Raw genomic sequence first — 25,351 nt, 5'->3', positions numbered from 1 at the left:
ATGTGTCGGTATGCCTGCCGGCTGTTGTCAATGCCCGACCACCCCTCTTACCGGTCCTTCTTCGCCGATTCTCTCGACCGTCAGTACGGGTTGTATGTGTCTGCCCTGCTGCCCCCTGGAGTCCGCTTCCGTCGACTGCTTCGACAATTGGATTTTGCCCTCCCTACCACCTTCAGAGAGGGTGAGAGCCCGACACCACCTTGGCTCCGGTTCATATTTATCTCGACCTCAGCTCACTCCCGAAGGAGGGTACTCCGGCTGCAGTGTATTGCTCACGGTTTGTCGAACTTGGTGCTCGACTTGCCGGTCACACCTTTATTTACACCGATGGCTCCAAAACTGACGATGGTGTCGGCTGTGCGTTTGTCGTTGGGGCCGCCACCTTTAAATACCGGCTCCTCGACCAATGTTCGAGCTTTACGGCCGAGCTTTTTGCTCTCCATCAGGCCGTTCAGTATGCCCGCCGCCACCGCCATTCATCGTATGTACTCTGCTCTGACTCACTCAGTGCTCTTCAGAGCCTTGGAGCTCCCTATCCGGTCCATCCCTTGATTCAACGGATACAGCAGTCCCTCCATTCTTTCGCTGATAATGGTTCTCCTGTCAGCTTTCTGTGGGTTCCCGGACATGTAGGAGTGCCTGGGAATGAGGCTGCGAATGCTGCAGCCAAGGCTGCAGTCCTCCTGCCTCGGCCAGCCTCCCATTGTGTCCCATCATCTGACGTTCGTGGGGATGTTTGTAAGAGGCTTGTGTCGTCGTGGTGGGATGCTTGGTCATCCCTCCAAGGAAACAAGCTCCGGGCAATAAAACCGCTCCCAACTGCTTGGACAACCTCCTCCCGACCATCTCGGCGAGAGGAGGTCCTTCTGACCAGGTTGCGGATTGGGCATTGCCGGTTTAGCCACCGCTACCTGCTCTCGGGTGACCCAGCCCCGCAGTGCCCTTGTGGTCAGGCATTAACAGTGCGCCATGTTTTATTGTCGTGTCCCCGCTTTAGTCAGTCACGTGTTGTCCTGTCACTGCCATCTACTTTACCGGATATTTTAGCTGATGACGCTCGAGCAGCTACTTGTGTTCTGCGTTTTATAACTTTGACTGGCTTTTCCGAAGACATCTAACAATTTTACATATTTTATCTGCATCTTTGTCAAGCCTTTCTGGTGTCCCCCCCCCCCCCCCCCCCCCTCCCCTTGAGTTTTACTAGATTCCATGTGCTCTAATAAATGTGACTGGGCGCTAATGACCTCAGTAGTTGAGCGCCCTTAAACCCAAAAAAAAAAGTACGGGAACACACAGCTGTTCCTGCTTCAGCCATACTACACGCACACGCATTGGCAAACAGACATCGCCCCCTTCCCTGCTTGACTTTGCTTTGCTGTAAGTCATTTTGTTGTTCTGATCTGGGTAGGAACATAATTATGCACATAGCTTTCCACAGGTTACACAAAACTGCACCTAAAAACCAATTTGTGAATTATACAGATGAGTTCTTCCATATTCTAGTCTTTGTGCTGCATTATTTAGGATTTCTTTCACATTGATACGTAAATTAAATTTTACGAATGTGTTAAATTCTGTCCAGTTGGTTTCCTCCTGAGCTCCTGAATTGTACAGCCCTGTAACTTCGGAATGAAAACAGTGTGAAAAATTTATTTACAAAACTTCTAAATTTAACACTTTTCTTCAGTGAAATATTTTACTGTATCAAAACAGGCAATAGGTTGCTCATTTATACTGTCATCCGAACTGTTAATTATTTATATATAACTGGTAATTTGAGGGTTGTTCAAGAGAAAAGTTCCCTCTGTCTAATGAACCAAAGGATTCCCCAATCTTGGAATTTTTTGGCTGTGGCAGGAGGCAGTCCTCCACTGTGTTCTTCACTTTGTCATCAGCGTTGAAGTGCTTGCTTTCGAGAATTATTGAGCTGACCACATGTGCGAAACTCACAGGTAAACATGTCCGGGCTGTAGGGATCTCGGGTCACCACTCAAATGCCCCCAGCCTTCCCATAAATGGGCTCTCCACTTTCTCACTAACGTGACAACCACACAGTCTCCCTTGTACAGTTGTCATCAGCGCTGAATGCATCTACATCTACATCCATACTCTGCAAGCCACCTGATGGTGTGTGGCGGAGGGTACCTTGAGTACCTATATAGGTTCTCCCTTCTATTCCAGTCTCGTATTGTTCGTGGAAAGGAGGATTGTCGGTATGCCTCAGAGTGGGCTCTAATCTCTCTGATTTTATCCTCATGGTATCTTCACGAGATATACGTAGGAGGGAGCAATATACTGCTTGACTCCTCGGTGAAGGTATGTTCTCGAAACTTCAACAAAAGCCGGTATCGAGCTACTGAGCGTCTCTCCTGCAGAGTCTTCCACTGGTGTTTATCTATCATCTCCGTAATGCTTTCGCGATTACTAAATGATCCTGTAATGAAGTGCACTGCTCTCCGTTGGATCTTCTCTATCTCTTCTATCAAACCTATCTGGTACGGATCCAACACTGCTGAGCAGTATTCAAGCATTGGGCGAACAAGCGTACTGTAACCTACTTCCCTTGTTTTCGGATAGCATTTGCTTAGGATTCTTCCAATGAATCTGTCTGGCATCTGCTTTACCGACAATCAACTTTATATGATCATTCCATTTTAAATCACTCCTAATGCGTACTCCCAGATAATTTTTGGAATTAACTGCTTCCAGTTGCTGACCTGCTATATTGTAGCTAAATGATAAGAGATCTTTCTTTCTATGTATTCACAGCACATTACACTTGTCTTCATTGAGATTCAATTGCCATTCCCTGCACCATGCATCAATTCGCTGCAGATCCTCCTGCATTTCAGTACAATTTACCATTGTTACAACCTCTCAATATACCACAGCATCATCCGCAAAAAGCCTCAGTGAACTTCTGATGTCATCCACAAGGTCATTTATGTAAATTGTGAATAGCAACGGTCCTACGACACTCCCCTGCAGCACACCTGAAATCACTTTACTCCGGAAGACATCTCTCCATTGAGAATGACATGCTGCGTTCTGTTATCTAGGAACTCTTCAATCCAGTCACACAATTGGTCTGATAGTCCATATGCTCTTACTTTGTTCATTAAACGACTGTGGGGAACTGTATCGAACGCCTTTCGAAAGTCGAGAAACACGGCATCTACCTGAAAACCCGTGTCTATGGCCCTCTGAGTCTCGTGGACGAATAGTGCGAGCTGGGTTTCACACGATCGTCTTTTTCGAAACCCGTGCTGATTCCTATAGAGTAGATTTCTAATATCCAGAAAAGTCATTATACTCCAACATAATACGACGTTAGGGATATAGGTCTATAGTTCTGCACATCTGTTAGACACCCCTTCTTGAAAAAGGGGATGACCTGTGCCCTTTTCCAATCCTTTGGAACCCTACACTCTTCTAGAGACCTACGGTACACTGCTGCAAGAAGGGGGGGCAAGTTCCTTCACGTACTCTGTGTAAAATCGAACTGGTATCCCATCAGGTCCAGCGGCCTTTCCTGTTTTGAGCGATCTTAATTGTTTCTCTATCCCTCTGTCGTCTATTTCGATATCTGCCATTTTGTCATCTGTGCGACAATTTAGAGAAGTAACTACAGTGCAGTCTCTCTGTGAAACAGCTTTGGAAAAAGACATTTAGTATTTCGGCCTTTAGTCTGTCATCCTCTGTTTCAGTACCATTTTGGTCACAGTGTCTGGACATTTTGTTTTGATCCACCTACCACTTCGACATAAGACCAAAATTTCTTAGGATTTTCTGCCAAGTCAGTACATAGAACTTTACTTTCGAATTCATTGAACGCCTCTCGCATAGCCCTCACACTACATTTCCCTTCACATAATTTTTGTTTGTCTGCAAGGCTTTGGCTATGTTTATGTTTGCTGTGAAGTTCCCTTTGCTTCCCCAGCAGTTTCTAACTCGGTTGTTGTACCACGGTGGCTCTTTTCCATCTCTTACGATCTTGCTTGGCACATACTCATCTAACGCATGTTGTATGATGGTTTTGAACTCTGTCCACTGATCCTCCATACTATCTGTACTTGAGACAAAACTTTTGTGTTGAGCCGTCAAGTACTCTGAAATCTGCTTTTTGTCACTTTTGCTAAACTGAAAAATCTTCCTACCTCTTTTAATATTTCTATTTACGGCTGAAATCGTCGATGCAGTAACCGCTTTACGATCACTAATTCCCTTTTCTGCGTTAACTGTGTTAAATAGTTCGGGTCTGTTTGTCACCAGAAGGTCTAATATGTTATCGCCACGAGTCGGTTCTCTGCTTAACTGCTGAAGGTAGTTTTCGGATAAAGCACTTAAAAAAATTTCACTGGATTCCTTGTCCTTGCCACCCGTTATGAACGTTTGAGTCTCCCAGTCTATATCCGGCAAATTAAAATCTCCACCCATTTGTCCCATTTAACTCCTTTTGCAGTCAGAATGCCTCCACGCACTTCACTCACCCAATTTTTCAATGTGAATGGCACAATGTCCTCACGCCCACTGCCCTGTCAAATGAACGGAACAGAACTGTGCGCTCCCCTCCTGTCACGTGTCCACCAGTGTGCATGACCACACTGGACACTAGATTCGTGTCCATAGATCTCTCACTGCGATATCTCAAAACAGCATATCGTAATTTCGAACTGTTTGGCTGTTAAGACATTTCAGAACTTTTCATTTGAACACTCCTTATATGTTTTGTCGGCGCCAATTGTGTTCTATTCATAACTTCGTATTAGCCTCCCCCCCCCCTCCCCCCCCCCCTCTTGTATGATGATAATGATACCTGAAACTTAGTAGCTGTTAAAAATATATGTTACAGACGTATCATGCTCATCCACAACCTGGCAATACTGGCAAAGGGGACTGAAGTGGGCAAGGAGATTGGCAACCCTGTGTTGTACACAGAGCACGAGGTGGAACCACGTGCGGCAGCACCACAGTACACGGAGCGGCAATCGAAGACTGCACGTGCGCTGTCGAGACTGCGAGCGAGGGTACTGTTCAGAGAGACACTGTACACATTGGAACCACATACGGCAGTACTGCAAGTTTTGTTAAGGCGGAGAGTGAAACAGCCCCCGTTGCCGATGCGTCGCACATTGCTGCGTGCAGCGTCGCTGCCCTGGCCACCACTGCGTGCAGAGTTGCAGCATGTAGCGGAAATGCCCCCAGATGAGAGGCGTGTAGCCGTACTCAGTGTATCGATTCTGCGCGTGACAGCACGGATCGCACGAAGACAGCTCCCACCGGCATTGCGTGGGGCGGGACAGCTCCCACCGGCATTGCGTGGGGCGGGACAGCGAGTATCGGCACCGGGTGCGTAGCCCTTGATACCCGTGTGTTCTGGGTGACAGGTGAAGTGGTAAGTAAATACCTGGAAACTCATTACTGGAAAGTAAGAGGGCTCACATCTACTGAAATAGGAGCAAATTTCGTATATTGTAAGGTTGTTTACCATATTTGAAGCAGTAAATACTTGATAAATCAACTGTGAATAATTAAATGCCAAATAAAAATGTAGGCACTCTTCCTCTTGATGTAGCATTCAAATGCTACCTGAATTACATTACAGTCAAAAGCTCTAATACAAAGCTGTTTCTATTTTGGAGTCATGACACTTTTCATAGGTAACGTTTGTTCTAAAAGGTTGCTAATCATGAATTTTGTGAAGCAGTGTAGGCAAAAATTGTGATGGGAACAAGAGGATATGTTTCTTAGCAATGAAGTTAAGTAATTGTGTCAGTCCCATACATAACTATAACAGGGAATTTTGGAGTGTGTTCAGAAAAATTATCATAATCCAGAAAATTCACAAAATGCCCTCCCTCCCAAAAAAAGTGGCACTCTATATAGCTGAAATAATTAAGTATCTGCTTGAACTGTAGCTCTGCTATTTGTCAACACTATCACAGTCCTCTTCCAACATAATTATGAAAAGGATAGATTGCTACTCACCGTGTGGAGGAAATGTTGTGGACAGGCACAACAGAGACTGCTATACATTTGAGTTTTCAGCCTAAAGGTCTTCTTTTAAAGTAGAAAAACAAACACACACACACACACACACACACACAGCACAACTCTCACACGTACTACTGTCTGGCCACTGAGGCCGCATTGTATACAGAAACAGTGCCTGTTGGGAGAAGCAATCTGTGGATGGTGGGGGTAAGGAGAGGACATGCAATTTGGGAGCTGTTTTTGTTCTGTTTTTGGTGACTTCTTGGGTCAAAATTTTTCTTTCAGTATCTAATCTTGAGTAAATTTTTATATTATGGCATATGTTGTATCTACAAGTGTTAAATGTGGAACAAACAAAGACTCAGAGAAAAACAGCTGGAACTGGCAAACTTCAAGACACACACTCATATCATAGCTCCCAAAATCTACCATGGCAGGTGAGCCAGGAACAGGAATGTTTCCAATTGTATGTAACATGCATTATCATTCCGAAATCAAGAGCTTACTCATGGAAGCATCAAAATTAAAAGCAATATTTTTATTTTTTAAATTTTACGCATGTGTATGTACTATCTCACTTTGAGCTTCACGGCATCCGTTAGTTATAACGCTGTATCTTGCTGTTTGTGCTTCCTTATCTAAATCTGTATATGCACTCAACAAACCACTGTATTGTGTATGGGGAGGGTACCCTGTACCTCTAATAGTCATTTCCTTTCTTATTCTACTCACAAATGGGATGAGGGGAAAAGCCAGTGTCTATAAGCTTCCATACGAGCCTTAATTTCTCTTAGCTTTGTGGCCCTTAGGTGAAATGTGTGTTGGTGGAATTAGAATCATTATGCAGTCAGGTTAAATGTTGTCTCTAAGTTAGTGTTCCATGAAAAGAATGCTAATCCTCCCTCCATGGATTCTCATTTAAGTTGACAAGTGTCTCCATAATTCTAGCAAATCTAGCAACCTGTCTCTGAATTGCTTCAATGTCTTCCTTTAATCAGGCCTAGTGGGGCTCCCAAACACTCAAACACCACTCAAACAATACTCAAGAATGGGTTGCATTAGTGTTCTACGTATAGTCTATCTTATAAAAGGTGCATTTTCTTAGAAGTCTACCAATAAACCAAAGTTGACCATTTGCCGTCCCTCCTATTGTCCTTGCGTGAGCATTCCGTTTCGTATTACTTTGCAGTGTTATACTGAGATATTTGAGGTAACTATGTCAAGCAGCTCACTGGTAATGCTGTTAAAGTACTGTTTTCCCTACTCACCCACATTAACTTGCAGATATTAAGAGCCACGAAGAATATACCAGCACACTCTGTGTTCTGATGCCTGTAGTACTTGAGAATGGCCTGTAAGGCCAAAAATCGCCAATTGTGTACAAAGTGTTAAATAAAAATACAAACGAGTACAGCAGCCATGTTTCTACCCTTAAGCAAATTCATGGCTTTGGTAACCTATTTTAAGATAATGATCACTTAACAGAGGAGGCTTGAGTTGCAGGCTGCTAAACGTTCAAGCTCTAGGACAAAAAGGTGGTCCTTCTCAAACAGAGCGCGCGCACGAGCGTGTGTGTGCGCCCCCCCCCCCCCTCCCTCCCCACACACACACACACACACACACACACACACACACACACACGCACGCACGCACACGCACACACACACACACACACACACACACACACAGTCACTGTTCCTAGGCAATGGAGTAGCAGCTATCCTTTTCATATTATTATTTCATTCTCGATTTTTCATTGTTTGTCATTTAAGGGTCACCTGGCAGGTGCAGCTAATGTGTCTGTACAATAGTGATAGTGTGGAAACTTCAGTTGTTAGCATAGTGACTGAAGCACAAATACAGTCAATAAATTTCACGTAGATGGTAGCACAGTTCATAGTAGTATGAAATGGTTATAAACAATCAAGATGTTATGCAATTAAGTGAACATGAACAGAAACATCATCTGGTAGTATTTCATAAAAACTTTTCCCTTGGTCACACAGGTTTCAGCATGTGGCAAATGGTGCTGGAGTCACTGTAGCAGCAGAAGTACCATCTGGCACACAGTCCCTGTCACCCCACTGTGATGGTGTTAAGATTTTGTGCCACCGCTGGAATCAGTATGGCATAAGAGTGACATTAGCAAGTGATGGCTAAACTGAGTGACTTTTTAGGGGAAAACACTGACTGATTTGCTATTAAGTATGGATTTCACAAAAGGTTCAGTACTTGGTATGTTCCTGTTATTAACCTTCATAAGTTCTGTATCATGAGCATTATAGAGCTTTCCAAAACCTACTATGCAGTGCATACTACTCCTGGCACAAACTCAACTACACCAGACAAATCAAAGTTAATAGCTCTCTGTGAAAATACAATATACAATAAGCTGGTGTCCTTCTGTTGGTGACAAAAGCAGTACCAGTTTGGTGAGAGACTACAACTGGTAAAGGTTGATTAGTTCTTTCACTCCTTGGGCTACAGTGGTGAGGTGTATAATGGATGCAGCCTCTGAAGGTGACCTCTCACTGCAGTGATGTAACTCACCATAGAAGTTCACCACCTCCACTGAGACTCTGTGAGCATACATTCTGAGAGACACATAGATGATGGATGACAGAGGTTTGAGGTTTGGATCTAGTTTATAATAATTATGTGCCTATTGCTATTCTGCTGTAAGGTTAATACCAGAAATGACCTCCACCTGTATAAAAAGACATGTAATTTTCTGCTTTTTATTATGCATTCATCTTCAGTATCATTTGTGAAGTTTAAATGTGTTATTGACAATGAGTTTTTAAGGCAAATAAGTAATTGTAAGTTCAGTGTAAAACAAAAATTATGTAGCATTTGGAAAATAATATAATTTGTGTGCTAAAATGATTTCATAAATTTACTTCTGACCCACAGACTACCTCATAAGAGATGGTGTACTGAGGCTTTAGCGACCTTCATTTACACGTGGGAACCTACACAGCTATATATACAGGATAGTCACAAATAATTAAGAAAAAAAACTTCATTACATTGTGCAAGCCCCAAGTTATCTAACATTGAAATTTAGTAAGTCAATCAGGCCAATGTGTGAGAAAATTCAAGTGGCGTGACACATAAAATTTTGTCAGTTGTTTTGATAGAGTAGGTGATAGTGCACAAGATTGCTCAGCCTTTGGCTCAGGTTCGATCCTTACTACTCAATGTACAGTTATTCTATGCTCTCTTGTTTTGTTCTTAGGATCAAATAAAGAGCATGTATGGTGACACTGCCTATGGCAGGTGACTTGAATATGTGTGCACAATGGTGTGATTGCCTTACTTCAATGCTAATTGACTCCGAAATGCCGTGACACGCCAGATTTTTGTTTTGAATGTTTCTCAGCACAACATACTCATTTCTGACCAATCTAATGTCATAAGTAGGAACAGGAAAATCTCATGGCAGAAAACACAAAACCAGCAATTTTTACGAAATATATCAAATTTTGTGATTTTACACTATTAAAAAAATGTGTAATTCTGATGACAGTTTACTAATTTTGGCAACTGATGGTTATTGAATGTTGAAATTGCATTTTCACGTATTTTTTCCTCATAGCTGAGGTTTATGTATACGCTGAGGTGACAAGTCATGGGATACTTCTTAATATTGCCAGACCTGCTTTTGACCAGCATAGTGAATCATCTCGATGTGGAATGAATTCAGCAAGTCATTGAAAGTCCCCTGCAGAAATATTGAGCCATGCTCCTGTATAGCTGTCTGTAACTGCAGAAGTGTAGCTGGTGCAGGATTTTGTGCCTAAACTTACCTCTCAGTTTAAGTCCCATAAATGTTTGATGGGATTCATGTCAATCTGGGTGGCCAAATCATTCCCTTGAACTGTCCAGAATGTACTTCAAACCAATTGCGTAGAATTGTGGCCCGGTGACATGGCGCATTGTCATCCATAAAAATTTCATCGTTGTTTGAAAACATGAAGTCCATAAATGGCTCAAATGGTCACAAAGTAACTGAACATTACCATATCCAGTCAATCTTCGGTTCAGAGGACTCAGTATATTCCATACAAACGCAGTCCACAACATTATGGAGCCACCTGCAGTCTTAGTGAAAACATGAGTTCATGGCTTTCTGGGGTCTGCACCAAACTCGAACCCTACCATCAGTTCTTACCCATGTAGATTTCTGCAGCTCTTTCACACAGTGTTGCTTGATTATCACTGACAACTATATGCAAACACTGCTGCCCCTTGATGCTGTGGATTTCAGAATCTTGAATTCCCTAACAAGTTCCAAAATGGAATGTCCCCGAGTCTAGCTGCAACTACCATTGTGTGTTCCAAGTCTGTCAGTTCCCATCGTGACACCATACTCAAGTTGGAAACCTCTTCACGTGAACCACATGAGTACAAATGGCACTGCCCTTTTATACCTCGTGTACTTAACTACCACCATTTGTATATGTGCATATTGCTATCTCCTGCCTTTTGTCAACTCTCTGTAATCTTAAAATAACAGTTCATTTCCCTGGTAACAAACTGCTATTTGATCTCCTGCCTTTTGTCAACTCACTGTAATCTTAAAATAACAGTTCATTTCCCTGGTAACAAACTGCTATTTGATGTGAATAATATCTTCATTGGCAAAGGCTACCATGAATTCTGCAAAAAATACACTGAGTTTGGCTATAAAATAATACAATTTTTTCCTGTCTCTAGCCATAAACCAATGTACCTTGGGTGGCAGAGGGAACTTTGTTTCGGTATTAGCAGTATTCTGTCATATTGCATTTGTGTATTAAGTAGAAAATGGCTGTCTGTATGCCTGTTTAAGCACCCTAATGTCTAAACTCATTCCCATGATTTGGTACATATAACAGATTGTTGCACAGTCTTCCTGAAATAATTGATCTTTCAGATTACTCTCAGGATTTTGCAAGAACTAGGTTTCACTTGGGCTGTACTAACCTCTTACAGTCCTAGCAGTACATCTGTGAATTCTTTAGATGTCTGCTGGCATATCTAATTGATAAGGGCTCAAAACTCCAGAACAGAACTCTTGAGCTGATGTCAGGATTGTATTTATGAAAATTTGTTTCCAGGTCCTCTGCAGTTTTCCAGAAGCCTTCGAACAAATCTCTTCCATTACCCTATCTAAGACAGATTTTCTTTGGTGTTTGTCCAGTTTTATACTGCTTTTTCCATATGAACCCTAAATATTTAGACACACTACATGCTACAGACATTAGTTGCTAATCCTGCGGTATGATATTGTCCAAAAAGAATTGCACAAATGAGGGTCGAAGGGAGGGAAGGGAACTATGACATGTTCCTCAAGAAGCCAAAAAAATAAATAAAAACGTACATGCTTTCCGAACAAAATTTTTTCAAACAAAGCAAAGAATTGAAATGTGAGTACCAGTAAGGAAACAAATGAAATGGTGCTTAAAGAGTCTCAATATGAAACAAAATAAATATCACTCAAAAAGCAACTTTCTCAGGGCAGAAAGCAGACAAGACTTCTGAAACAGGGAGAACCAGGCATGTAAACTACTGTATATTTTGTTTGTATGACTTAGATTGTGTTCTTGTAATTTTAATGTCATTCAGTATTGTGAGGCATAAATGAAAAGTAAGTATTGTCTTGGGAAAGGCTCATCAAAATACTTGTTAATCAGAATTTATTTTTACAAGAAAGAGCATTTCTTAAAATACTTCTTTACAGAGTTGTCACCACTGTGCAGAAAATTGTCGTAGTGGGAAGCCAACTTTCATGTCCTCTTTGTAGCAAGATGCCACCAATGAAGATATCCTCTGCTGAACACCGTTTCTTTGTGTCGTCATTGTAAAAGCAGCGTCCTCCAAAATTGTGCTTTAAGGATAAAGAACAAGTGGTGGTCACAAGATAAAAGAATGGGATTGTATAGCAGGTGATCGAACTGCTCCCAAGTGACTTCTTGAATAAGATTTCGAGTGACACCGGCAGAATGGGGATTTGTATTCCCATGAATCTACACAATGCCCTTGTAACGTAGCAGATTATTAAGAGTTTTTCGTCTTGTATTGAAAGTGTAGCTTGCTGTGGAGTCGGGAGGAGAGCAGGTGTTTGGTTCTCACACTTGCACAGGTGACACTGGCTATTGGGCCGAGCGAGCAGTATACTTGCTTAATGCTGCATGCAATATGTTACGCAAACTCTATAAATCTGAAGTACAGTGCTATTACAAATGATTGAAGCGATTTCATAAATTCACTGTAGCTCTATTCATTGACATCTGGTAACAACACACTACAGATACGTAGAAAAACTCATAAAGTTTTGTTCGGCTGAAGCCGCACTTCAGGTTTCTGCTTCGAGAGCGCAGTGAGACAAAATGGCGACAGGAGCCGAGAAAGCGTATGTCATGCTTGAAATGCACTCACATCAGTCAGTCATAACAGTGCAACGACACTTCAGGACGAAGTTCAACAAAGATCCACCAACTGCCAACTCCATTCGGTGATGGTATGCGCAGTTTAAAGCTTCTGGATGCCTCTGTAAGGGGAAATCAACGGGTCGGCCTGCAGTGAGCGAAGAAACGGTTGAACGCGTGCGGGCAAGTTTCACGCGTAGCCCGCGGAAGTCGACGAATAAAGCAAGCAGGGAGCTAAACGTACCACAGCCGACGGTTTGGAAAATCTTACGGAAAAGGCTAAAGCAGAAGCCTTACCGTTTACAATTGCTACAAGCTCTGACACCCGATGACAAAGTCAAACGCTTTGAATTTTCGGCGCGGTTGCAACAGCTCATGGAAGAGGATGCGTTCAGTGTGAAACTTGTTTTCAGTGATGAAGCAACATTTTTTCTTAATGGTGAAGTGAACAGACACAGTGTGCGAATCTGGGCGGTAGAGAATCCTCACACATTCGTGCAGCAAATTCGCAATTCACCAAAAGTTAACGTGTTTTGTGCAATCTCACGGTTTAAAGTTTACGGCCCCTTTTTCTTCTGCGAAAAAAACGTTACAGGACACGTGTATCTGGACATGATGGATAATTTGCTCATGCCACAACTGGAGACCGACAGCGCCGACTTCATCTTTCAACAGGATGGTGCTCCACTGCACTTCCATCATGATGGAGATTGGAAAACTGATGGATCTGTCATGGTGGAGATCACGATCAGCAATTCATGTCATGGCCTCCATGCTCTCCCGACTGATTTCTTTCTGTGGGGTTATGTGAAAGATTCAGTGTTTAAACCTCCTCTATCAAGAAACGTGCCAGAACTGCGAGCTCGCATCAACGATGCTTTCGAACTCATTGATGGGGACATGCTGCGCCGAGTGTGGGAGTAACTTGATTATCGGCTTGATGTCTGCCGAATCACTAAAGGGGCACATTTGTGAATGCCTAAAAAAACTTTTTGAGTTTTTGTATATGTGTGCAAAGCATTGTGAAAATATCTCAAATAATAAAGTTATTGTAGAGCTGTGAAATCGCTTCAGTAATTTGTAATAACCCTGTAGTACTATTATGTGGTAATCTATCTTTTTCATACTTAGTATACCAAATTCTATGGATAACTCAAACATACTGTTAAAATTAGAAATCAATAACTTCAATTTTTTTGGAGATAAAATTTTTTAAACGCATAATAACGGTGCTGCCATTGTGAAACTGGGTTAGGGACTGAAACTTCAACCAAGAGGATAGGTTCCCATAATCTAATTGTCTGGAATTTTCTTTAGTTTCATTACCACAGATTTCCCAAGTAATTAAAAATAGTTTGGAAAAGTATTATTTCACAGTGTTTTGATCGTGTGAGACAGTGTGAAAGGAGGACATATGTAAAGTGAGAATGTGATACTGTATTAAAACTACGTAAATGTAGGCACGAGAGACTTGTTGTGTAATAGATAATTTGTAACTTACGTCAGAGTGATCTTGTTTTTGTAGAAGGCACCCGGAAGGGGCATGGAGTACAAAATTTAATAGTAACTTATTTTGTGGAAAGGAATTGTATTTTGATTTCATTAAATTTTATTTAGTTTTGAAATTAGGAGATTTCTAGTCTAAGTTACTTACGATAATTCGATTGGCTGGCATTAGAAATACCGCGAGTATAGAAGTGCTCTATATGGTGTAACTGGCTGCTTAACATAATAGCCAATGGGGATTCAGCATTTCCCAACATTTAAGTAGGGCTTAGTGCCTCAGAGCTACGACTCGAGACACTCGGAGCTGTCCTCTGGTAAACATCAGTATTAAATCGTGCTGATCAAATTTGTACCAAAAAGTGAAGAAACGTATGCATTTTGATCAGTTTTTGTGTAGTTGATGAAAAGCGACTACAATGTTAAGAGTATTGTGTGAATGTTGGAGGTTTATGAGTGATTTACTATAAGAGATTTCATTTGCGAACATTTCAAGTCGTACGTTAACTCCCTGTGGCATGTTTTGTGCAAATTGAGACATTATGGTGAGCGCTGGTGTACAAGCCGACTGCTGATCGGCTGACTGTTGACTCTCAAGTAGTCGTGGTTCAGTGACTGTTTGGGATGTTTAAAATAAGGGTCGGGCTAGATGTCTCTTGGGTGTGAAGTCGTTACTGAGACTGTCAGTAGCATTGCATAATTAATGACGTGATATTAAATATGGACTTGCTAACCATTTTCCTTGTTTCAAAGACGATAAACCAACGTACAGGAAATTTTAGACATTTCTTCAAACAAGTCATGCAAGATCCTCGAACACTCAATAGTTTTAACTATCCTTCAGCTACTGCCCACGGACTGGAGTTACGTGGCCTTTGCCTGGTAGGTACGTAGTCAAATTTTTTCAATGCTGCTTTTGTTGGTTAAAGCAGTATTGCATAGTGAAGAGGCAGACAATCTGAAGCCTATCCAGGTAGGTAGATTGAATGTTTAAAGGAGAGAGAGAGAGAGAGAGAAACTTTTTGTGAGTGCCTCCACCTTGTCATTTTGATTCTGGAGTGACATGACATACATACAAAGGGCAAATACTCAATTTTCTTTATATAGCACAAGTATAGTTTTTACTCGCAGCACAATAGCAAATTTACATTTGAAAATGATAAAAAATATGTTAATTAAGACTGTGGAACTGCGAGTTGTGAGAAAGTGGGAAATAAAAGGACACATTGGTTCCAGCAAACAAATGGTGTGAAATAGGGCAGTGAATTGTCCCTGGTGAGATCCATGTTACAATTAGCAAGAAAGACAGACCAGCTGGCAGAATGATTGGAGGTGAACAACTGAAGGAGGTGGAAAAGGTCAAGTACTTTGGAAGGAAAATAGATGAAACAAGAAAGAGATAAATTAATGAGGCAGACAGGCAGAAGCATTCCTGTGAAGTGTTTGGAATGAAGAGGTCCCACGTAATAGCAAAGAAATAATATATACTACACCACTATACGGTCCTATGTGTCTGAAGCACAGATAATGAAGAAAAGAGATGTAAGCAGATTACAGGTATGTGAAATGAAGTCCTGAGAAGTAGGATAGGAGTAACAGCGAGAGACAAGATCAAGAATGAAAGGGTAGGGGAAATAGCAAAAGGGAAACCCTTGCAGAGCTGGATTCAGATTCAGATTGGTTAGTAGACATTGACCAGATCTAGCAGATTGGGCATTACAATGATGGCACGATACAGTAGCAATTACTATATTAATTACTGTTCACATCACATGTAGAAATAATTTATCTTATATTAACCAGTTGTACAGAATTCTAATCATAATTGTAAAACTCAGTTTCTACAGTACTTGAGGCCAAAAATTCCTTTAAACTGTAGAATGGATTGTTTATTAACCAGTTGTACAACTTACTTCTAAAATTGTTGGAAGGTGTACTGATTGCAGAAAGCAGCTATTCATTTAAAAATTACAAACAGTTCACTTTTTGGGAGCTCCCTGTTTTTGTCAGCCTGTGTCTAGGAATTTCAATGCTCTTTTTGTTCCTGGTGTCATATGATCTCCCTGGTGTGTTGCTGCTATTTTGTCCATAAGCTATGTGAGATTGAAAAACTCCAGTGTAAGCTGTTCTAAGATATTTGCTTCTCACTACATCAGATCATTTCTGTTTGAGATGAGACACCCTTGATATCTTTCCAGAGACATGATTATTTTGGGGTTGCCAGTTTAGTTTGGAATCAGTAAGTAATCTGATCAGATTTTGCTTCCATGTCATTAGGTAGTCCCAGATGCAAGTGTTGTGTTTTCTCTAAATTGCACAGTAATTTATATGATCAGAACCAGTTTAGTGCTAAGGAGTGTGTGTCCTGTGATTTCTGGTGCAACGTTAATGTTTCTCATCCTGTGATGATAACCGTCCACATAGAAGATAACCGTCTGAAGCCCACATAATGAGGCAAAATGTTAATTGCAACAATGAAGAAGAATGGTCTAAAGACAGAGCCCTGAGGCACACTAATTGTGACTCTTTATGGAATAATGTCCATCTTGAGTTGGCACACATTGCCTCCTGTTATTTAGATAAAAATTAATTATTTCTAATGCTCTATTATTTTCTCTATAATACTGCAGTTTGGCTAGTAAGATGTTGAGGAGATACAGTCAAATGCTTTACAAAAATCGCATTGCTCAAGGCATAGTGTGTTCTTATTTTCAGATGCAGGTAATGTTTGATTAACAATTTGAAGGACTGCAGAGGTGGTACTGTTGCCTTGTTGAAAACAATGCTAGGCACTGCAAAGAAAATTACGTTTATCAAAGTAGTTACTAAGCTGTATGTGAAAAGTTACTTCAAATATTTTCGAAAAGATTGTAACAATAGATACAATTTGTTTCATTTTAACTTATCTGACCAATGATGATCATTGTCTCATTTTAGGATATAGATAATGTTTATGTTTCAAATTCAGACTGAAAGATGTTTTAAGCAAAGTATAATATTTACACATTCTGGCACCAGCCCAACTGATGTACACCAGCATACAGTTTTCTCAAGATCCCACAAGTATAAGTTTGAACATATTCATTTTTTTTCTTTTTTTATGCAGAAGAGTACATAATACATGTTGTTGTTGTTGTTGTGGTCTTCAGTCCTGAGACTGGTTTGATGCAGCTCTCCATGCTACTCTATCCTGTGCAAGCTTTTTCATCTCCCAGTACCTACTGCAACCTACATCCTTCTGAATCTGCTTAGTGTATTCATCTCTTGGTCTCCCTCTACGATTTTTACCCTCCACGCTGCCCTCCAATACTAAATTGGTGATCCCTTGATGCCTCAGAACATGTCCTACCAACCGATCCCTTCTTCTGGTCAAGTTGTGCCACAAACTTCTCTTCTCCCCAATCCTATTCAATACTTCCTCATTAGTTATGTGATCTACCCATCTAATCTTCAGCATTCTTCTGTAGCACCACATTTCGAAAGCTTCTATTCTCTTCTTGTCCAAACTATTTATCGTCCATGTTTCACTTCCATACATGGCTACACTCTATACGAATACTTTCAGAAATGACTTCCTGACACTTAAATCAATACTGGATGTTAACAAATTTCTCTTCTTCAGAAACGCTTTCCTTGCCATTGCCAGCCTACATTTTATATCCTCTCTACTTCGACCATCGTCAGTTATTTTGCTCCCCAAATAGCAAAACTCCTTTACTACTTTAAGTGTCCCATTTCCTAATCTAATTCCCTCAGCATCACCCGACTTAATTAGACTACATTCCATTATCCTTGTTTTGCTTTTGTTGATACATAGAAGTAATAAAATGAATTCAACAAAATTGATAATTACTAAATGTGTATTGCAGCAATGGAGTTTCCATTGTTTAAACATATATTGTCATAAACCAGATGGGGATTGAAACTTCCTGGCAGATTAAAACTGTGTGCTGAACCGAGACTCGAACTCGGGACCTTTGCCTTTGGCGGGCAAGTGCTCTACCAACTGAGCTACCCAAGCACGACTCATGCCCCATCCTCACAGCTTTACTTCTGCCAGTATCTCGTCTCCAACCTTCCAAACTTTACAGAAGCTCTCCTGCGAACCTTGCAGAACTAGCACTCCTGAAAGAAAGAAAGGATACTGTGGAGACACGGCTTAGCCACAGCCTGGGGGATATTTCCAGAATGAGATTTCCACTCTGCAGCGGAGTGTGCGCTGATGAAAAAATTTTAACTTTCACAGTGACAGAATATTCACATAAATCTCGTATTCAAAGTAACTAACTTCATCTCTAAGCTATACAAAATGGACATACTGCAAATATTCTTAAATTGCTCTCGAATCTTAAATAATCTCATACTATTACATAACATGCAAGCACTTGTTTCATAGTACTCACTTTAATTATTTATTTGCAGTTACACAAATAATAATTAAGACAGTTACCAAAGTTTATCCTTTGGTATAAATTACTTATTGTCAGCTATATCATTAGATTCAGAATTTCATATGAATCACCCTGGTAATTTCTGTCTTCCCAAAACTATGACATCAGAGTAAGATTACCAACCAAAATTTACATATGACATATGTCAGAGCCACAGCAATAATTTCAATAAATGAGCAACATTATCACAGACCAAAACTTTACTCCAACCATTAGCATAAACTCACACTAGTCACTCCCCAAAACCATACACAGCATACTATCACAAATAAGAATAATACAAATTACAAAACAGAGCACCAGTAAGTCCCTGAAGCATCCTCAGGCTAACATCACCATAATTATTATTATCATTGCAGCACACTTCACAAACTTCATCTCAACATCTCCCGTAATATTCCTTATTCTCTTCACACTGCCATAAACCTCACAAAATACTTCTCCACCATGCCCTAAACACCATCATATTACCCGTAGTAGAATAATGTTGTGCATGTAGTTCACATATTTCACTCATGAAACCACAGCATACACGTTGAACCAAGAAACACATTGTACTGGAACTGATTTTTTATTCATGTTCTTTTGATCTGACAGTCGACCTCCTCTAGTAAACTTTTTCTCTCTTAATGACAAGTATAGACACACAGTTGATATAGTTTGCAATAATAGATGTAATATGTTTCTTTCACGTGATCATTTTTTCAGCTACCCAGATCTTCAGAGGTTTTTTGTATATTTAATAATATCTGACTATAACTTCAATATGGCAGTTAAAATTACTTTCAGTCCAGTCAGTCCGTTTTTTAAAAAATGCACATAGGTACTCGACACAATTTCCCACAGTGGCATTCTGCCACTCATGAAACCTACACAATACGCTTGTCCGTCCCTAATTCATCCCTTCTCCCAGCCCCTAGCCTCTTGGTTCTTATCCCCGTAATATATGTTGAAGCAAGACCTTTCCCATTCATGCTCCCACCAGCACCTACTCCAGTTCGGTCACAAGCATCACCTATCCCTTCAGAGGCAGAGCAGTCATGTGATCTACAAGCTGAGCTGCAACTACTGTGCAGCTTTCTATATGGGCATGATAACCAACAAGGTGTCTGCATGAATGGCCACTGGCAAACTGTGGCCAAGAAACAGCTGGACCACCCAGATGTTGAGCACACTGCCTAACCAACACAACATTCTTCATTTTGATGACTGCTTCACAGCCTGCACCATCTGAACCCTTCATACCAACAGCAGCTTTTCTGAACTGCACAGGAGGGAACTCTCCATGCAATATATCCTTTGTTCCCGTAACGCCCCTCCTCGACCTTTGTTAGTCACTGTCCTTCACACACCTATCCCATTCTGTGTTCCCACTCCAGAACTACACAGCCTTGTATTCCACTAATGCACCCACAGTCTTTTCACTTCTCTCCTTTTTGGTTCCCTTGCCCCCACCCTCCATCTAACCTCCTGACTGCACCTAACTGCCCTATCCTCTCCTCACCTCATCCTTGTATGCTCCCATAAGCAGCACTTGGCAGTCCCCCACCGCTACCCTACTGTCCTTCCACCTCCCTACCACAGCCTCCTTTTTCTAACTACCCAGGTATACTTCATCACATTTGATCCCGTGCCGATGACTGTGCCCACAACTGTGATGTAATGCAGGGCAGATTGAATAATGACATTGGTTGTAATATCTGTCTTTTTCATTGCAGATCTAGATTTCAGCCAGCAGTGCAGCTATTCATCAATGCTATAAATACAGATAGTACAAGAATCAGACACCGAGGCAGCACATTGATCAAAAGCTATGTCATAGTTGTGCTCAATTCCAATTCGACAAATACAGATCATTAGAGATAGTCATGTAGGCACTTTTATAACAACACATATTCCAATATATTGTAGCATTAGTCCAACTGAAGCTGCTGTTTACAGACACATACAGCTAAAATCAGTTTGTGTCATACTGGATAGACAGCATCTTCTATTTTATTGATCATGATTAAAATACTGGGTTAAGATAAATTATTTTTTGATACATGACAGTACAGTGAATTTAAATAACAATTATAATAGACGCAATCTGCCTGTAGGCATATAAATTCAAACATCCTTACAGCAAGTATTACATTACACGAAACACTTTTTGTAAAGCACATCAGGATGTTAAAAACCTTTTCTCTGAAACAGGGAACAGAGATTATCAAATTGGTGTGAAAATTATAATTTACCATTCTTTACTTAATTAAATTGTCCAAATACAAACCATTTTTGCCAATATACTTGTAAGGAGACAGAATGTGGTGAAATTTTGAACCTAGTTTCTTAGCTGCACTTTAAAGATGACATTCAGTACCGTACGTTGTTTATAAAATTTTTATATAGCAATTTCAAGAAAAAAGATAGGAGGGCAACAGATATACAGGAGAAAAGATTGAAGACATGGATGCTGAAAGAGGATGAACGGAGGACCCAGTACCAGTCACTGATCAGGAAGAAGCTGCCAAAGGAAGATCAGAGAACAGTGGAAGAAGAATGGGGAGATTTTAAGAGGGCCCTAGTTGAGGCAGCTGAGATTGTGTGCGGAAGAACTAGCACAAAGAGGAGAAGTAAGGAAACCCCATGGTGGAACAACATATGTAAAGAGGCAGTACTTCGAAAGAACAAAGCCTTCAGAGAATGGTTCCAGACCCGAACAGAGGAAGCTAGGGTAAAATATAAGGAAAGCAAGAAGCGGCACAGACCATAGTAAGGGCGGAGAAGAAGAAGTGGATGGAAAAATGGACAAGAATGTTAGAAGAGGACAGTGAAGGGAACAAAAAAGTACTTTACACCATGGTAAGAAATAAGAGGAACGACAGAAGTGAGTGCCTGAGGATCATGGATAATAATGGAAGAGTTGTGGAGGAAATGCATGAGCTCAAAAAGATTTGGAAGGAGTACTTTGAAGATCTGTTGAATCCCGCCAAGCGGGTAACTAACAGCGATGGAGAGCCTAAGGCAGCAGACGATGATAATAGTGGGGAAATTGATGATCTAACTTGGAATGAAGTGGAAGAAGCCATAAAGAGGATGAAAGGGGGCAAGGCACCAGGTTGGGACGAAGTAACAGTGGACATGATACGAGCAGCAGGAGAAGTAGGAACCCAGTGGCTATACAGAGTGCTGAGGGTGGTGTGGAAGGAGAACAGAATTCCTGAGGATTGGAAGAAAGGAATTATAGTCCCGATCTTCAAGAAAGGGGATAAAAGGAGATGTGAGAACTACAGAGGAATCACCCTGCTATGCCACTGTGGAAAAATCTATGAAAAGATCCTGGAGAAGAGAATAAGAAGCAGTATTGAAAGTAGACTGCAAGAGGAGCAGTACGGTTTCAGACCGGGAAGATCAACAATGGACCTCATATTTGCGGTAAGGCAACTGCAGGAAAGGCACTATGAGTACGGGAAGGACTTAATCATGGCCTTTTTAGATATTGAGAAGGCGTATGACAGTATCTGTAGGGACAAGCTCTGGGATGTGCTGAACGCAAAAGGGATAGATGAAGAGATAACACGAAAAGTCTGAAAAATGTATGAGGGAAGTGAGAGTTGTGTGAAAGTCGGGAGGGAACGTACTGCATGGTTCAAGCTGGAAAATGGGCTGCGACAGGGAAGTGCACTTTCGCCTTTATTGTTTATTATTGTTATGGATGAAATCCTACAGCAAGTGTCAGATGCAATTGGAGATCATAAAATGAAAGCAGTGCTTTTTGCCGATGACCTGATGTTATGGGGAAATTGCGAGAAGGAGGTGCAAGAGCAGTTAGATGCATGGGAGGCAACGGCAGCACAATATGGAATGCATTTCTCTGCAAAGAAAAGTGAAATAATTGTCACAACAAGGAAGACGAATAGGCCAAATGTGGATATAACTTGTGGAGGGGAAAAACTACAAGTGGTAGAGAACTTCAAGTACCTGGGAAGCGTGATTGAAAGTAAGGGGGGAAACGCATTGGAAATAAATGAAAGGTGCAGAAAAGCAGGGCAGTTCTACAAATGCATTAGGGGGCTTATTTGGAGCAAGGAGGTGCCACAGAAATCCAAGGGAATTATATACCGAACCTACTTTGTCCCCATATTGGCATACGGAAGTGAGACATGGGTAATGCACAAAAGCGACAAAAGTAGAATACAGGCTAGTGAAATGAAGTTCCAGAGGAGCAGGTTGGGTGTAACAAGACGAGACAGATTGCCAAATGTGTATGTGAGGGAAAGACTAAAGGAGGAACCAGTACAGGACGGGATAGAAAAATCAAGACTGCAGTGGTATGGACACATGAAGAGAATGGATGAGGGAAGAATTCCAAAGAGGATGTTTGATCTGCAACTGGAGGGGAAGAGGCCCAGAGGAAGACCAAGAGATAGATGGGTGAAGGGAGTGAAGGAATGTGTGACGAGAAGAGGAGAGAACTGGACGAAGGTGGAAGAGGGGGAATGGTGGAAAGACAGAACACGATGGAGAGGCTTGTGTTCCCGACAGACCCAGCCAGTGGCTGGAAACTGTCCATGATGATGATGATGATGATGAATTTCAAGAAATGTAAGTGGCATACACTGATGTTAAAACAGCATTACAAAATGTACAATTGATAGGTGCTGGAAAGCTGTCTTAGATTTTTGGTTGTACCATTTGTACCATTTGTACTTGGTCCGTGTACTGCCAAACCATTAGAAATGCATCTACTAGGTTGAATGCGTCCCTCCTGGTTCACCACCACGCCTTCTATGATGAACGCAGTTTTCAAAAAGCTCCCACACTGGGTGCTTCTAATTGCCCCTTGCTCAGTGAGCAAGATAGAGCAGGGAGATTTCTGATGTCTAAAAATCTCCGTCTCCTCCATCAAATGTAAAAATCTGCCCTTCTCAAATCTATGAAGCAATTTTAAATGCGAATTCAGATCTGGAACACTGTGTCTGCTCTCAGTCAAGTGAGTGACAAAATTAGATTTGTCAGTCACATCCCTTCTTTACAGTACCACATGCTCACCAGATCTGGCCTCAAGCTATCTCCCAGGTTGACCCACATAATGGTCTGAACACTACAATTTGTATACACTTTTTTTTTTTAATATTGCATAATAATAACTGACCACAATTGTTCACAGTGAGAACAATTTCATCATTAATGCACAAAGAAACAACTTGCATACAATTCAGCATCTTACCTCAAAAACAAGAAATCTCCAGCATACTCCCAAACAACCAAGAGCTATCTAATGTTAATACTGTTAAGCTTCTTAGTATACGATTTGAAGAAAATTTGAAATGGAATAAGCTGTTAACTGTGTGTTATGTTCTATGGGTAATCTGCAAATCAGTCACCAGTTTGGTTCTACTACAAGTACATTATTCTTACTTTCAGTCAATATTACAGTATTTAATCATCTCTCCTTGCAAAAGAGATATCTTCAGAATGCAAAAGAAGGCAGGCAGGTTGTGGATTTGGCGAATGCCCCGTGAATGTCATCTGCCAGCATGTGTAGTGCCAACAGTAAAATTCCGAGGCGGTGGTGTTATGGTGTGGTCGTGTTTTTCACGGATGGGGCTTTATTGTAATTATTGTGTGTAACAAACTTGTGTGAAAACAGTGTTCAAGAGTGAGAAAAAGTTTAAGCAATCAAAGGCTATAAGCAAATGCTACAGGCAGAAGCGTGCCATAGTGGTCCCGGTATATCAAGTCAAAACGGACGTGTCATTAAAAAAATTGTTAGAGTATCCACAACAAAGGATTGCAGCACATTCTAAGGGGCTTCCTGAACACAAATGCTACTAATTAGGAAAGAAGAGGATGATCTGGACACTTGCCAGACAGTATTCTGCAGCTGGTAAGCTGTGCATTGGGTGCTCCTTGGCTCTGTAATTCCACACCAGCTATTGTACTTCTTAGGATGGAGTATTCCTACCCAGTGCTGACAGGCACCAAACATATAAACTGTTCAGTTACTAACCATTTGCACTGCAGAAGCAACCAACACAGATCGGAAAAACCACACTCGACAATGGGATTTGGGAAGATAGTGTGAACAACAACCCAAAAAAGCTATCGTGAATTTAAATAAGATTTGTACGAGATAAACATTATATTAAACAACTTTATAAACTGTATGGGTTGAATATTTAAACTTCGAAATGAGAATGGACATTAATATGTTTGGACTTGCCAGCCTTACTAATTTGTATTTTACTTCTATTTTAACTTTTGATTCTAGTGTATAAGATATTCATAAGAGGTTTTGAACAAACATGTACTTGCAAAGAAATGGTCTCTTAATAAAGGATTTCTCTATCCCTGGACTGAATGAAAAGAAAATTTTAGATCTAAATGTATTTTCAAATTGTGTAAAATGCCAGGGTCCATTTTCTAAAGTCTCTGTAAAGATGTATATTCATAACAGACATTCTGCTGACTGCTGTAATCCATAAAAATGCTACTGCTTCTTATAGCAGTCACGGAGGCGAATGCAATGAATCATTCAAATATATAATGCCTGCTGAAGGTTAATGTCTAAAATGACGAGATTCCTTTTGACGAACTCTAAAAGGTCAATCATTAATAGGCATGCGAGAAAAACAACAATAATAATAATTTAAACTTGTATGAAATCGAAAAAATGTTGTAAATGCTTTGAGCATAATTGATCGTGTCATTGAGTAATAATTATTACCATTACATTACACTGTAGCTTACTGCACATTAAAGATGTGGTATTATATGACGTATCATAAACTTTATATTATACAACTTGAGTGTCTTCTTTTGAATGTAGTGAAAGTTGCAATACAAAAATTATTTTCCAAATAAAAAACAAGTTAATTTATCACATATGTGAACAAATGTGCGAGTTGTACCACTACTGCATGTCTTAACCTTCCAAGGTAAGTAACACCTTTGTATTATTACCAATACTGATTCCACAAAAGAATACAGTAAACCACAAACTTC

General features: G+C 40.8%; 1 protein-coding gene across 2 annotated transcripts in view; it reads left to right on the top strand.

Annotated features, from left to right (window-relative positions):
- Nucleotides 1-8,877, top strand: part of LOC124551172 (replication protein A 70 kDa DNA-binding subunit-like) — a 76,194-nt gene extending 67,317 nt beyond the window's left edge. Inside the window, exons 4-5 of one of the 2 annotated variants that reach the window (XM_047126161.1) lie at nucleotides 4,853-5,395; nucleotides 8,001-8,877. In XM_047126161.1, the coding sequence (XP_046982117.1) occupies nucleotides 4,853-5,357 (505 nt within the window). In that variant the 3' untranslated portion in view covers nucleotides 5,358-5,395; nucleotides 8,001-8,877. The remainder of the gene's footprint in view (nucleotides 1-4,852; nucleotides 5,396-8,000) is intronic. The other variant, XM_047126162.1, reaches the window with a different exon arrangement.
- The last annotated feature ends 16,474 nt before the right edge of the window (nucleotides 8,878-25,351 follow it).

This window comes from Schistocerca americana, chromosome 9 (assembly GCF_021461395.2).
Source record: "Schistocerca americana isolate TAMUIC-IGC-003095 chromosome 9, iqSchAmer2.1, whole genome shotgun sequence".
NCBI lineage: Eukaryota > Metazoa > Arthropoda > Insecta > Orthoptera > Acrididae > Schistocerca > Schistocerca americana.
The sequence above is the reverse complement of the archived record's forward strand: the minus strand, read 5'-3'. Positions and strand labels throughout refer to the sequence as shown.